The sequence below is a fragment of the Caretta caretta genome, chromosome 1, assembly GCF_965140235.1.
Source record: "Caretta caretta isolate rCarCar2 chromosome 1, rCarCar1.hap1, whole genome shotgun sequence".
Lineage (NCBI taxonomy): Eukaryota > Metazoa > Chordata > Testudines > Cheloniidae > Caretta > Caretta caretta.
The window spans coordinates 13,687,082-13,702,890 of NC_134206.1; the positions used below are offsets into that span (position 1 = coordinate 13,687,082).

The following is a 15,809-nucleotide window of genomic DNA, read 5'->3' on the forward strand; positions in this document are numbered from 1 at the left end:
TGTTGAAGTGCACAGGAGGGACGGACACCTTGTATCATGTCTTAGTGGGACTACCAGCAGCATTGACTTGACAATTTTTGTGATTATTTTTTTCACGGGGGCTTCAGTTCACACTAGCACTTCTATTCACATTAGTACTTAAGCATACGCTGAAGTCAGAGGGGTTTAAGCACATGCTTAAAGTTAAGCAAATATTTAAGTGCTTCCCAGAATCAGGGAGTTATTTTGTTAATTTACTTTGAGGATTATTATTATTATTGTTTTATTTTCTTCAGCTCTTTTTTAATCCTCTCACCCAAAAGCACTTTGTGCTCTTGCAGACATACAAATCTGGAATGCAAGTTGCCCCAACCAGTCAATCCATACCAACACAAAATAAATCACCCATCCTACTTTGACAGGTTTCAGAGTAACAGCCGTGTTAGTCTGTATTCGCAAAAAGAAAAGGAGTACTTGGTGCCACAAGTACTCCTTTTCCATCCTACTTTGTCTTACCACTTATCTCTTAACTCACTCCTTCAACAAGCACCGTAAAGTACGTGGGTTTTGATGGGATGGTCTTCAGGTGTAAAGATCATAATGAGAACAAGAGTGTGAACTGTCACTTGAATGTTAGATCATAGTTGTAACATCATGATGCTTTACTAGGATTTTGGGGCATTTTCAGAATACAGTTTTCCTAAGATATAATTTTACCCATAAAAGATTGAGCTTTTTAAATGGGGTTGCATCATTCTGCAGAGTTTTTATCCTGCAATGTAGCACTATTCATCACCCTGGCATCTGAATATGATTAGTACCGTGAATTGTCACAAATATTATCTTATAGACAGTGCATATGAATGTACCAAATGTATCTTTCTATTATTTTTGATAGGCGCTTGAGGAGTTAGAATGCCATGGACCTGTGGTGTCTGAACAAAGCCGAGCAGAACTGGAACAGAAAATAGATGAAGCCAGAGAGAGTATCCGCAAAGCTGAGGTGAGAGAGAAATTATTCTGGCATGGTTTTTGCTTCCTTAGGCAGTGGCACGTATATTATAGCAGCTTAATTTGTGTGTGAAAATCCAGACTTCTAGCATCAAAGGAGCAGGGAACTTTAAATTAAAACATGGCATTTCTCTTTGATTTCATTCCACTAAAATCATGACATCAATTTAGTGCAAGGCTCAAGAGATTAGATGAGCAATAAAAAAATAAAATAAAATCCTCCTGACGATATGGATGATTAAACTTACTATATATTTTTTTCCACTGTGCCCTGATCCAGAAGGCAGGAATGTCAGCCTCTGTCTTCTCTCAAGTTACATAGATGGTAAAACAACCTGAAATTTAAACTTTTTCATCAGACCTGAAGGAACTAATATCAGAAAATGTTAGTCATAAATCTGCCTTTAGGTTTGGGGCTTTTTGTAGCAGCTAACCATATATCCACTTGCACTGACTATGCAGGAGTATTTAGATGGATGGATGGAAGGAAAACAGCTTAAGTAATCTTTCTGGTATCTCTCTGCATTTTGTGCTCCCCAAAGATACTGTTTAAAAGGTTATAGGGGGTTAGGGACCCGTTCCAGATTAATGAAGAGATTGTGAAGAAAGGAAATATAGTGCCTTCATTTTTAGCTAGGCAATAGTATGTTGCTAAAAGTGAACTTGTATGGTCACTGATTCAAAAAAACCCATTGGCAACAACAGAAACTGATCTGTTAGACTTTCATCTGAGTAGGCTGCATAATTAAAGCTGTAGAGCAAACATAATTATTTCATTTAAATGGCTTCTTATACTGCCAGGCAGTCAAGGTACCCGCTGTGATTAGGAATGTGACTATTTGGGATGTGAGGTAGGAGAAACTTGAGTAATAGGAGTTCCCTGTTTATGGTCTGATAAGCTTCCAAACTTACACAGAGCTCTTCTTCAGGTCTGGGAGTGTCACAGCTAAATACAAGATGGAACACATTGTTTAGCATGAATAGTTAACACATATTTCAAAGGACCTTTCAAGGTTATATGGTCCATTAACACCCCTCCAGTCAGAGGGAGGGAAGCATCTGGGCAGGGGAGAGGGTGTTAATGGGGTATAGATTGTTATAATATCTATGGCTTCTGTGTAATAAAGCTTGTCTCTCTCACAGAAGGTGGTCCAATAAAAGATATTACCTCCCCCACCTTGTCTCTCAAGAGAACGGCAGTTCTTCTGAAATACTTAAATACTAAAACAATTTTAGACTGAAATCACAAATTGACTAAGCCAAGGCACAGGAGGGATTACATACAATTGAAGGTAGAGATAAAAGGGCCAAGAGGCAGAAGATATATAGGAAAAAAAGCCATGGGGTGAGAAATGAATCTTGTAGTATACCATAGAGGAGAATGGTCTTGTCCCAGAATTGGAACTGTTGGCAGAGAAAGCTTGATTGTGCAGGAGCAGAAGCACAGCAGGGGGGAACTACATACCTAGCTATGAAGGTGACCCATAACGACAATGAAGAGGAAAAAGAAAGTTGCAAGTTCCAGTTTTACTTCACCTCATGAGGAACAAGTGGAGAGTAATGTACACGTGACACACTAAACACTAGAAAATAGAAGAATGAGTAGTGTGTGTACAATATTATTTTATATAAGATGTGATACACTGTATCTGCTACAAAGCTAACACTGGCAACCCCCATTTTTTCATGTTCTCTGCGTGTATATATATATCTTTCTACCGTATTTTCCACTGCATGCATCTCATGAAGTGGGCTGTAGCCCACGAAAGCTCATGCTCAAATAAATTGGTTAGTCTCTAAGGTGCCACAGGTGCTCCTCATTCTTTTTACTGAAAACGAAAGTATTTGCACTGTCTCCTCTGCTTCCTTAGCAGAGTCTGGTATTTTGTAGCTGAGACGTTTCTCTGTCCTTCCCAGTGTGAGATCACATTCTGTTGTACAAAAGAAGATGATGAAAGTGCCAGGTCCTTGAGTCTAAGTATCCTTCAGTGGTTAGATGAGCTCCCTAACTCTTTCTTCCTTCTCTTTTGATGAATGCTTTTTACTGTATACACCAAAGAAATTTAAAGTGCTCTCATAGATTTCTTGAATGGTGGGTATGTAAACTGCTTCATATGTCTGCGAACCTTACGTGTGGCCACAGAATTTATTTAGAGTTCAATGAAAAAGTTTACCTGAGCCCAAAGAATTGAGCCTTTAAACTTTTCAACTGAATTTTCCTCTTGGCCCTTCCCTTTTGTCATCTGCAGTCCTCAGCAATCACCGGTCCATGTCAGAAATCTTTAAAGGGGCACTGTCAGGTAGTTTTAGACTCACAATTTGTTGGGTTTTGTTAAACAAAATCTTTGAAAAGATAAGCTGCAATAGAAAAATTTCCATGAACTTTAAGTTTTCGGTGGAAACATCTCTTGCAGCATTTGAAACTCAAACATTTGCAACGCTCTGCTAATTCAGGAGAACCAGCAAGTGAGACTGATAGAGGCAAACTGTAAACCAAAGAAGTTGAATCAGTATCTGTAATTGCCCCAGTAAAGCAAAAAGTAAACCCAACATCATTAGGGCTCTCAGATGTATGGGATTATGTGACATTCCATTCAGTTCAGTTCAGTCCAGTCCCAGTCCTCCCATACCAATTTCTCAAGCAGCGTACCTCCAGAGAACAAGTTGCTGTTGGCTTGTAGGTGGCAGGAGAAGGAGACCCCTCCTGTTATAGCTTTGTGCCCCGTGCTTTTCTCTGTCCCTCCTCTCCTAGGAACAAAGAAGGGGTCTAAAGAGCTGGTGGGAGCCAACAGTAGATTTTAGATAGGGAGGGGCAGAGAAGGGAGCCATTCTGCAGGGCCCATGCATAATTCACAGGAAGAAGGAGCATTCCCTTCCCCAGATCTCCAGCAGCCCCCTCCAACTCACCCTCAGCCTCAAATGACCAAAATGTGACAGCTGCATTTTGTTTCATGTTCACACGATACACTACAGATCTCACTGATTTTTAAGGATCAAACTAGTTTTTAAACAATATGTTTTTGTTGTATGACTCAAACTCATTTTGCAGTCCATAACAGGCCAGTGTAACCCTTCCATCAACCTGTAACGCATTGCAAAAGCTGACTTATCGGATTCACCCAATGAAAAAAATCTATTGAAAACTGTTCTTTTTTTTTATTTAAACATATTCACATTTAACTCTTATTGAAGTAATTGGATCTTGAGGATGCTCAGCATATTGCACCACTGGGCCTTATGTGGGCAGCCCAAACCAGATCACTCTTATGCACTGAGATTCAGGATATTATCACCTTGCCAAATTATATCCTTTCTTTTGCAAAACTGTAGGGAATGCTGGGGTATTTGTAAGCAGGACTAATATTTACTCTGCCACCTCCTGAAAATGTCTAATATCAGCATAGGGATTCTAACAGGATAAGTCATATTTTAGATTCAAGTTATCAGTCAATGGACTTTGCTTGCTAATTAGACAAGAACGAGGTTGGCTGATGCTCTATTGTTTGTAGTCAGACTGGTCAGTGCTTAGAAGTGGGGAAAGTCCCACCCCTCCTAATTTAGTACAACAATCTCAGAGAGAGCAGTCAAGCTAAAAAGTGTATAAATTGCAGGAGAGACCAAATTAGCTACCTTCATAAAAATTTGGGATTCTTTCCTTACAGGAATAGATTAAAAACACCCTTCACTGTCTCCAAACTAGAGTGACAAGAATGTGGAGAATTGCAACTTTCTCCCACAGTAAGATGTGGAGACTGGACCGAAAAATTTAGATTGGGGTTTATCACTGGTTTAAAAAAAAAATCTTTAATGGAGTTTTTCCGCACTGGTGCAGGATATTTTTAGAAACTTGTTCAATTTATTTACTCATCCCTTTTCCCTGGTGCAGACTCCTGGATTAAGTCAGGGAAATCAGAACTCACCCCCAAATTGTTCTCATTTAGTTAGCGAATATACAGCAGCTCTTTTTAGTTGCTGTAAAACACTTCCTTTGTTTGTTACTATGTTCCGCTTAAAGATGAACAAAGTTCTAATAGCAATTTGAAAATCAGAACATGCCTGATGTGAGCATCCGCACCGAACAAGATGTTCTATCCACAATGGTTGATACTTAGGGCTTGGCTACATGGCAAGTTACTGCACTGCATGTCAGAGTGTGATTGCTGCCCAGGAATGTTCTGTGTGAACGCTGCTACACCACAGCAGAAGTCCCAGTGTGCAGCTGTGCATACTTCTACTTGAAAGTATAGTATGCTAAGCCTTGCTATGAGACTTCCGCTGTGCTGTAGCAGGGTCCATGTTTCATATTTTCATAGTGTTTAAGGCCGGAAGGGACCATTAAATCATTTACTCTGACCTCCTGTATTTATGTGGGACGTTACTGCTCCGCAAGCTTGTGCATTGTAGATTCATGCCCTGGCTTGCTGTGTAAACAAGCCTTGACTCTTAAGGTGTAGATTCTGGGGAACTGTGTAAAAATCTATTGAAGGAATTCTCTCACAGGCAAGAAAAGTCTAAACCACTCTTTACTTAAGTGATGGTAAAAGCTTTCCCATTTGATTGTGACAAAGAAAACCACATATAAGGCAAAAGTGTTTTAGTTTGAATAGAAGAGAATGGAGATACATGGCTGAAAAGGAGTATTTTTTTTGTTTGTTTGTTTGTTTTTAAGTGCCTTTGAAATTCTGTTGCCCTATACTGTCACTTAGGAAAATAAGATGTTTATATTGCCTCTTTGCACTTATTCAACAAAGGGAGGAAAATATGCCAGAAACAACTGTATATTAAGTTTCAGAGGAACAGCCGTGTTAGTCTGTATTCGCAAAAAGAAAAGGAGTACTTGTGGCACCTTAGAGACTAACCAATTTATTTGAGTGTGAGCTGTAGCTCATGAAAGCTCATGTTCAAATAAATTGGTTAGTCTCTAAGGTGCCACAAGTACTCCTTTTCTTTTTGTGTATTAAGTGCTCATCTTTGACAACATGGAGGAAACTTTCTGGGCTTTTTATAGCTTTTAGTTCAGGCTATGAAGGTAATCTGAAGGGGATCTGGTTGTCCTTAAAATAGCTTTCCTTTTCTCCCTAGACTGCATCCCTTTACCTTATTTTTTCCTCTCCATTTGACATTACTACATCTACTGATCTGTACTGCAGAAACAAGCAAGAGGTGGTAAAATCTGAAGCTGTTCACTTAGATTCCCTCTTCTTTTTTAATAAGATCCTGTCTCCTGGACTCTTCTGCTAGATTGCTTGATTTATTTCTCCTTTCTCTCACTTTCCTCTCTGTCTCAGTCAGAATATAGAGCAGTGGTGAGCAACCTGCTGCCCATGGGCTGCATGTGGCCCATCAGGGTAATGCACTGTCAGCCTGCCAGACAGTTTGTTTACATTTGCATGGCCACCGACAGCTCCCAGTGGCAGCGGTTCACCATTCCCAGCCAATGGGAGCTGCAGGAAGCAGTGGCCAGCACGTCCCTGCGACCCGTGCCACTTCCTGCAGCTCCCATTGGCTGGGAACAGCAAACCGCGGCCACTGGAAGCTGCGGGCAGCCGTGCAAATGTAAACAAACTGTCTGAGGGCTGCAGGTTGCCCACTACTGATGTAGAGCCTCTCACTTAGATTGCCTTTTGTTAGGTATCACCAAATAATATAACTGGTTGTAAGACTAAAGAAATTTCTATTGACCTGGAAGAGAGAATACCCATCTGGCTGAGACACCTTTGCTCTGGTAGGAGAACAGCGACTCCATAGCAATTAATCCTATTTTCAATTACATTTTGCCTCATAATTAGAATATCTATAGCTGTCAAGAGACTGTTTGTACCAGATTAGATTTGATTAAGGCTCATCATGGTGCTGTTTTCTTCATTTGATTAGTTCAAGAGTTTAGTAGAGCCAAACACCACTTAAATCCATCTTTAATTGTAAATTGGGGACTACTATTCCCCTCCCCTTATTTTAGTTCATGGATATTTATTAAGGTCTGACTGGAACAATTCTGTTTTACTAGGTGTGCATCTGCTATTGAAACCCACACACCTCCTGGGTGTGGTGCTCTATTCCATCTAGTGGCACCAAGACCGTTAGACAGAGATTAATGAGTTTGCTCTACAACTGGGGTTCTCAAACTGGAGGTCGGGACCCCTCAGGAGGTTGCAAGGTTATTACATGGGGAGTCACAAGCTGTCAGCCTCCACCCCAAAACCCCGCTTTGCTTCCAGCATTTATAATGGTGTTAAATATATTAAAAAGTGTTTTTAATTTATTAGGGGGGCCTCACTCAGAGGCTTGCTATGTGAAAGGGGTCACCCGTACAAAAGTTTGAGAACCACTGCTCTACAGCCTTAACTAATAATCGCCATGTGGCTTTTAGCTCATGCGGCTTTTAGCTCATGCTGTACAGGCTCATGCTTAGCTCCAGAGGCCACAGGTTCGACCCCGCCCGCCAACAACTGGGGTCTGTCGGCGTTACACTATCTCAGGATAAAATTTATTAATTATGTGCCACTTGTGATTTTACTGTATCTCAATTCATATATCTACATTTCAGTGATCAGACTGTTATTGTTTGCATGTTTTTGCTGCTGTATCTTTCCACCTTACTGCTGATTTAAGTGGTGGTGTTCTCAGCTCATAATAATTGTGAGAAAATCTAATTCCCGTTGCTTCTGCCAAAAGAATTAAGTGGAATAAGGAAATCAACAGAAAATTCAATTTGTGAAATATCACTTGCTTCTGTCGATGGTTTTGCTAAGTAATCTCACGCTTAGGAGAATAGTGTGAAGTAAACATATTGCCTAAAGTTACTTTGACATCTGCAGTTCATGAGTTTTGAGTTGGCTTAGTGGGAAATAGTTTAAGTACAACTAGACAAATAAGAATTTTATTTTAAGGATGATATGGTCAAAAGTTACATCATGGTATTATAAAGAGGTATAAATAAATCTACAGTACTTGATCAGCTCTCATCTTGGTCACAATATTGCAAAAAATCATTTACTGTGTTTGAGAATCAATGACACCTTGCAGTGATAAACTTCAGTGATGATTTTTTTTCCAAGTAGGTGCTAAAAACAAGATGCTTATAGACTATGTAGACAGTGATTCCAAACCTTGGTAAATATTTGACACTATATCTTGTTGATACCCAAATTTAGAGACAGGTTTGCCAACTAGGGGAGGAGACCTTGAGGGATTTATGTGGCTCAGTGAGAATACAGTTAGGTTGTTCATCAGTGGACATTCTGCAGCTGAAAGTTGATTTATTTCTGAAGATTAATTTTTTATTACAGGCGTGGCAGGATGTTTTCAAGTTGATAGAAGATAGATGAGACTTAAAAGATTAAAGATGCATGGAGAGAAAACTGTTAAATTGTTTGTCTGCTTTCTTACTATGTGCTTGAGTGCTAGCTACTCTTAAATCCACCTTAAAAACAAAATGTTCATTTATTCATGATTAAAATACTTTGTGAATTGATGTGCCAGGATGGATCTCGGTACTGCAAAACTTAAGCATCACTGTTCTAGGATCTCAAGACTACAGGGAATATCTCAGAATTTCCTGTGTTCTTGTAAGTGCATCTGGGATTAGTCTAGTCTAAGATAACTATTAAAATAGCTTTTTGTGTAATTCTCCTTTCCTGTAATGCACATGAGAATTTTTGACTTTTGGAGGATCCTTTAGTGTAGTTCTTTCCTTCATCTTTGGAATATGGATCATGGTTTTCAGTGCACCCTTGCTTCTCAGATACATAGTTTTAATTTGGCAGTGTTCACTTTCAGTTTGTGGTGTTAAAAATACAGATTGTTTGAAGACCTTTTGTGCCTTTAGCATATGGATCTTCTCCAAACCCTCTTGAGCTGCTGGCTAACTTACTGTGAATTCCTGTTGAAGGAATGGTTTCAGAGTAACAGCCGTGTTAGTCTGTGTTCGCAAAAAGAAAAGGAGTACTTGTGGCACCTTAGAGACTAACCAATTTATTTGAGCATAAGCTTTCATGAGCTACAGCTCACTTCATCGATGCATCCGATGCTTATGCTCAAATAAATTGGTTAGTCTCTAAGGTGCCACAAGTACTCCTTTTCTTTTTGTTGAAGGAATGGTATTTCTAGTTTTGTGTTCTCTACAAAGCCATCATTTTTTTGAAATGCTAAGTTGATTCACATTTCTTCATCTGATTTTGTTTTTTAATCTTAAAGTAGTATCCTTTAACTGTCTCCGTTTTCTGTACAAATGCCTCAGATTGGCTATAGATGTGGAAATAATTCTGAGAACCCTCAGTGTTAAAAGTAAATATAATGTCAATAATTCAGAAGTTTTTGTGACCTGTTTGCCACATTCAATTTCTTTCTAAATTGATAATTTTAGAAAAACAGCCTTTTCTTGCTTGACACCACAATTAAAATGTTACAGAAGACATGGAAGACGATAGGTTAAATCAACTGGTTATGATACCGTTTGCAATAGGACTGTTCACTTTATAAATAGTCACAAATAAAACTTAAAAAGAGCATTCTTCATTTGGAAAGATCCAGTTTTTCATTGTGGTTCCAATGTTGCTTCAAGATGTTAATCAGAGTTCTTATTTACATTGGAAACTGAAGCGAGTTTACCCATGTAGTCATTCATTTTTCAGTTGTTCAATTTTTAAAGCTTTCCTTTTGAAAAGCTCTGTTGCTTTTCATACTGGAGAAATCATTCTGTTGAGGAATGTCCAGAGAAACATCAGTTTAACTAATGGTTGTGCTGCATAGACTTAAAAGTAACTAAGGCTGGCAGTGCACCAGAAGGGTTTTGGAACCTCTAACAAACTCTGTATATTTTTATAAATGACTGTCTAAAACAAGTGGTTGCACCAATAAAGGAAAATAGTTTATATAAAATTTAGCATTTTGTAATTATATTAAGATATTGTTTGGATATTCCAATAAAATGCTAATGAACAGGAAGATTAAAGTTTTTCAAAAGATAACTTCAGAAAACACAGTACTTCGGGGACAGTATGGAAAATTCATAATATGGCTTGTACACCAGGCCTTCATGATCCCTGCAAAGCACACAATTGCAGGCCCTTCACTTCCCCCAAATTTAAGTGAGTAAGAAATGAAAAGGAGAAATCTGTGGCAGAGTTGGCGGGGGCAGGAGAGAAGTTTACTTTAATGGAGAGCCTTACAAGAAGAGACTTGTCTTTTCTTATTTGTTTGTATAGGGCTAGCACTGTGTGGCCTTGACCTACAATATTACGGCCTGCTACTACAGTATTATGGAGATGCTGGCTGTGACTTCATACTTATGGTTGAGTTCAATTTTGCTCTTAAAACAGGGATTCAACCTCTTTGTTTTGTATGAAAAATACAAAGTATGTTCCACAAACTTGATTCATGACATCAGTAGAGGACAGAGTTAGAGTTGTTTGGGTGTCTTAACTGTGCATTCCTTACCTTAACGTCTTTAAGTTTCTTTTAAGTGTAACCTGAACTCTGAATGTCCTGGGTATATATGCTGGGTTTTGAGATAATTACATTACACCCCATAATGCTTTTTACTCTTATGTTACTGATATAGACTCTCAATCTTAACTTCATCTTAATGGGTTTTTTATGTCTGGGAGTAAATAATAAATATATTTGCTTAAAAATAAAAAATATTTATAGTGTGACTAGATTCTCAGGATTAAAAAAGCAGGACCCTTCTCCTGTGGGAGCAGAGTTCAAAGAGGTACAGTTTTAGTAAGTGTCAGGGAAGTCTGCATATTAGAGTTTGCAGCTGGGAAAGGAAAAGAGAAGGCTTTCCATTTGTCCTCCTTTTAAGAGAGCCCCTGGTTCTGACTCACAGGATGTCTTTTTTTGTTTTGTTTACACAATAACTTTTGTTTATGAATAATGGGCATCCGGCAATAAAATATGGCAGTTCAGTTCAATTAAACAGTGTGTGTTACAATTTTATAACAACGTTCCTTCAAGGTGCAATGACTTGGAATTGTAGACACGCCACAGGATGCTGCTAGTTATCTCCCTCTAGCCCACTCGGGACTCAGGTATTTTCAAAAGAGAAAAATAGGGCCCATAAGAGGGGCAAAATGTCGTCTGGGAGGATAGTACGATTCAGAGAAGAAATTTTTTTTCCATCTTGTTCTTTCCTCCTTTTGTCATAGCAAAAAATGAAGTGCAAAAAGCAAAATCTTTATTTTTCTCTTGCTTTTGTGATTTTACAGGGCTGAAACTTATTCACAGTTAATCAAACACTATAGTTGTAACAGATTTTTAGCACATACAGTAGGTCACCTTTTCTGGAATTCTGTAGTTGCTTTTTTTTTTTTTATTCTTTCAAAAGAAACTATTTAAAGAGACTTGTCACTAAGGTGTTTTGGGGATGCAAATGAACACTTGGTTTCCTTCAGGCCCTTTTCTTGCATTATTTATTACCTACACATTGTTACATTACTGTTCAGAAATATATTATTTTGGCTGGTTATTCACAGGAAGCTGTGAAACTTATTGTTGCTGCTTTTCATTTCTTTAGTTTTGAAGCAGGAATTTATCCTCATTTTTTGCAAATTATAGATCCAGATACTCATCTTTAATTCACGCAGGAGTAGTAAATACACAACAGGATTTCTTCTTCCATGCAATACAAACATGGGAAGCACATGAAATATAAATAAAACAATATTTTATCTTCAGTCTTATTTTTCTTAATTTTAACTTTATTTCTTTATTATATTTTCATAACTCCTCATCAGGAAGACGTAGGTTGTACAAATGGGCATTGTGCAGACCACTATTTGTTAGCCAGCTTGAACAGTTTACGACTTTTGAAACTGGCATAAAAACATTCTAATTCTGAGCTATTAAACAGTCCTTGTAAAAACACCCATGTTCTGTACTGAGGCTTAATTAAAACTTTGAAATATGGGTAATGTCCAGGTTTCAGATGCTCATGTTTAGCATGCTGGGGTATTAAAGCTGAGGTGCCTCCCAAAGGTTGTTCAGGGTCATAGGAAATATGGATAACTACTTGGTAAACAAAAGATACTCCCAATACATGAGCAGCATGAGTGTCTGTCATAGAGGGTGCCATTTGGGGCCACTCACCCAGAGCGGAAGTATACCACATCCATCTCCTGGGGAGAGGATTCATAAGGGAAATGTTAAAGTACAGAATCAATGGTTACTCCATGACTAGAACTGTCTGGTTTCCTACAGGTAGCGGAAGTTTGAGAACTACTATATCACTATTTTAACAGTTGATCTTGATCTCCCCCTTAGGTAACAGCGGTTTAGTAGATGTGGTACTGTGTGCATATCAAGAAGTAAAACACTTCTCTTTACCTTTTCATATATTTCTTCTTACTCAGTTTTCAAATCAAATGCACTTACTGAAAAAGCTGTTCCTGTATGAGAAGGGGGAAATAAGGCCATGTCTACACTGTGGCAACTATACCGGGTTAGCTATGGCAACGTAGTTATCTTGCCATAATCCCGTAGATGAGACACAGCCTCCAGCGACAGAGGAGTGTTCTCCATCAGTACTGGGTATATCTACACTAGAAACGCAACAGAGGTTCTTCCATCGCTGTAGTAAAGCCACCTCCCTCAGAGGCAGTAGCTCGGTCAATGGAAAAATTCTTCCATTGACCTAGCGGTGTCTACACGGGGGCTTATGTCCGCATAACTGCATCACACGTGGGGACACACATCTCAAGGAACCAAGGTGAGTGACTTCTTCTGTTGACCTAGCTACATTTACGCTGGGGATTAGATTGGCATAGCTATGGTGCTTAGGGGTGTGGATTTTTCACCCTCCACCCCCCCCCCCCCCAGCACTGTAGCTATCTCAACCTAAATTTTAGTTGTAGAACAGGCCTAAGCTAAACTGATAAGTCACCTTTATACTGGTATAAACACGTCCACACTAGGTCTTGGGCCAATATAACTATATAGGTTAAAAAAAAAAAATCACACTTGTAACCAACATAGTCATACCAGTACAAGTTTCAAGTGTAAAGCAGGCCTAATCCTGCAAGTATTCTTTAGGTTTGTCTACGCTAGGGAAAGCAACAGACGTTTGTGTCCTGGAACAAAAGTTTGTGGAGTGTTCAGACATTCATAAATCTGTAGGATAGCTTGAGTTAATTGATTGCCAATTAACTTGCATTAAAAACTCTAGTGTAGACTTAGCCTTTGTGGTATAGCCCTTAGGGCCAGTTTAGCCTTATTTTACAGGCTTTTTCTTCATCCTGTAAAACATTGGCTTAAGCACATTAGCATAAGCAAAGTTTAGGTCTGTGACCTTTAGCATAGATAAAGTGGCCTAATGTTCACCCTAGATTTTGGGGGACTGGGAGTAGTTTGCTTAAGAGAAAAGTTGGCATAAAATGAGACTAGGCAACTGTAGGGACACTGAACCTGTACTAAACTTTGGTATTTTCGGCTAGGATTGTTGGCAGATGTCTAATCACAAATTTGCTTCTGCAATATGGTAATGAGTAAACAGGGATTAATATGCTATCCTATTAGGTAAAGGCACCCCAATATTATGAGGGTGAGGAATGGAGGGTGAGGGTGGATGTGGATGGTAGAGACTGGGTGTTTGTATGAATATTCGTGGTGATTTCCAGGCCCTATATAAGTAAGAATCCACATGAAGAAGGAGCTAGTCCTCCGCCTTTCAATATTTTAATGCTATAATTTATCACCTATCTTCAAACATTGGGGATCTGGACCATCAGACCCATTTGGCATGCCAGAGATGGGCTGGTCCTTTGTCCCTTCACTTTTTACCACCAGATCTCCAATAAAGGGGTGTGAGTATGTAAGTCTGTGAGCATATGCTATGCAAGGAATAGCCTTTAAGATTTCTCTAATACTCTATTATTTGTATTTGCTTATGTGGTTTGGAGCTTTCTTGTCTCTATTAATTGTATTAATAAAGGAGGTTAAGGTTGTGTTTTGCTCTGCATGTGAGTGCCCTTGCCATATACCCCGGGGTTCCCTACAAGATATTGAACTTGTCGATTTTGATTCCGGGCAAGAACCTTAGTATACTCCTCTCATTAGCTGACTACCAATTGGCATTTATTATAGGATCAGGCTACTTTGGGGACAGTCATGGGACTCAAAGTGTGACTTGTGTTAGCTAATAAGTTTGTAAATACTGGCCTAGACCAGCGTTTCTCAAATGCGGCCACCATGGCCGTATATGGCCACCAGGACCTTTTCTTGCAGCCACAGCCTCCTGGGCTGTGATGGGGGCGGGCGGAGGGAGAGGGTGGAGGAGGTGCAAAGCAGTGGCCTCTCTCCCAGGACTGCTAGCAGCAGTTGGGCCCTGCCCCCCTCCGGAGACAGAAACACTGGGGGTGCAGGCAGCTGGTGAATTCCCCACTTTCCCTGCGGGTAGGGGAGGCAGGCTTTGGCCATGGGGCTTCGGGCTCCGTCCACACAGTGGCAGATTCTGATTCAGGCTTTGGCCCCAGACTTACCGTCCCTACCACCCCCACCCGCCCCCCATTGTCCCTAGCCCTGCTGCTTCCATGCCCAGCTCCACATCCAGGGCTTAATTTGTCCCAGGGCTTGCTGGGGCTGAGTAAGTCTACTGTGAAAAGTGATACAAGTCTTAGGGAAAAAAAGCTAGCAAGTCTTAGGGAAAAAAAGCATAATGGAAAAAGCAAAAGAAACAACAAAAAAGACAAAAACATGCGAAGCACCTTATTTGTGTTTCTATTCTGTTTATGTCCAGTAAAGAATAGAGACAACTGTAAATTATTTTTATTACCGAGTCTGAAAAAACCCTACATAAATAAATTACAATGATTTGGACATGTATATGTGCATATTTCTTTGTTTTTCCTAAAGTTAATGAAATATTTTAGGAAAAATTGTCAGCACGGCCACCAGCCAGAGTTGGTGGCCGCACTCTGAGGCCACCAAAAAATTTGTTATGAGAACCCCTGGCCTAGACAGTCATAAGGACATAAGCATTTGTGGTTTACCATAGTCTGAGGCGTAGTATAAACCATAAATGTTTGTGGGGTACCTAGATTAATGTTTATAACTGTGTAGTTACCTCAAGTTAATTGAGAATAAGTTAAATTAAAACTGCAACAAAAATTATGGTCTAAACATATCTTGTGTCATTTTTCAGGGCATGGGAAAAGTCTTCATGTTGTAATACCGTATTAAAATGTGGTAGCATTTGGTACAACAACATTGCAATGCATTATGGTATGGTAAAGTTGCTCCAAAATTATATGCATGTGAGAACCCATCTTAACTCAGCAACATAATGACTTGAAGAAGGCGTTTGTCACATCTCACAAACTAAGAAAAATGGCAACACTGTGGGGTGTCATTAGAAATGTGTTTGGCTTGAGTAGCACCAGGTAGTGAATGGGCAGCTCCAAATAGAAGAATGGATGAATTCCAAAGAATCCCTTCTGATGGACTAGAACTCACCTTCCCCCAGTGTCTGTAGGGAACTGGGGTCAGGTATGGGTAGAAAGTGTTGTAGTGTGTTAGTCTTAGACCTTGTTTACATGAGAAAGGTATACTGGTTTCTACATCAGTTTAGTTAAGCTGGTGCAGCCCTCTTGTACAAACACTCTGATTTCAGTTAATCTCTTATCTCAATTTAGCCTAATTTGGTAAGGAATCAATTTAAGATACATGGATGTAAACATCTTTGACTGAAATAAGAGCGTCCCCACAAGGGGATTTATTGTTTTAGTTAAATCAATAGTTCTTCTGTCTGCACCCAAGACTTTAGAATACTCAGATTTGCAGCGTTGGGTGCAATCGTAAAGAAACGCACAGGTATGACATGT

General features: G+C 39.4%; 1 protein-coding gene across 6 annotated transcripts in view; it reads left to right on the top strand.

The window, feature by feature from the left end:
* The window catches only part of FCHSD2 (FCH and double SH3 domains 2), a 237,187-nt gene that overhangs the window by 202,747 nt on the left and 18,631 nt on the right, over window positions 1-15,809 (top strand). For all 6 annotated transcript variants that reach the window (XM_048839692.2, XM_048839709.2, XM_075126064.1 and 3 more), the window contains one exon: window positions 878-982. In XM_048839692.2, coding sequence (XP_048695649.1) covers window positions 878-982 — 105 coding nt within the window. The remainder of the gene's footprint in view (window positions 1-877; window positions 983-15,809) is intronic.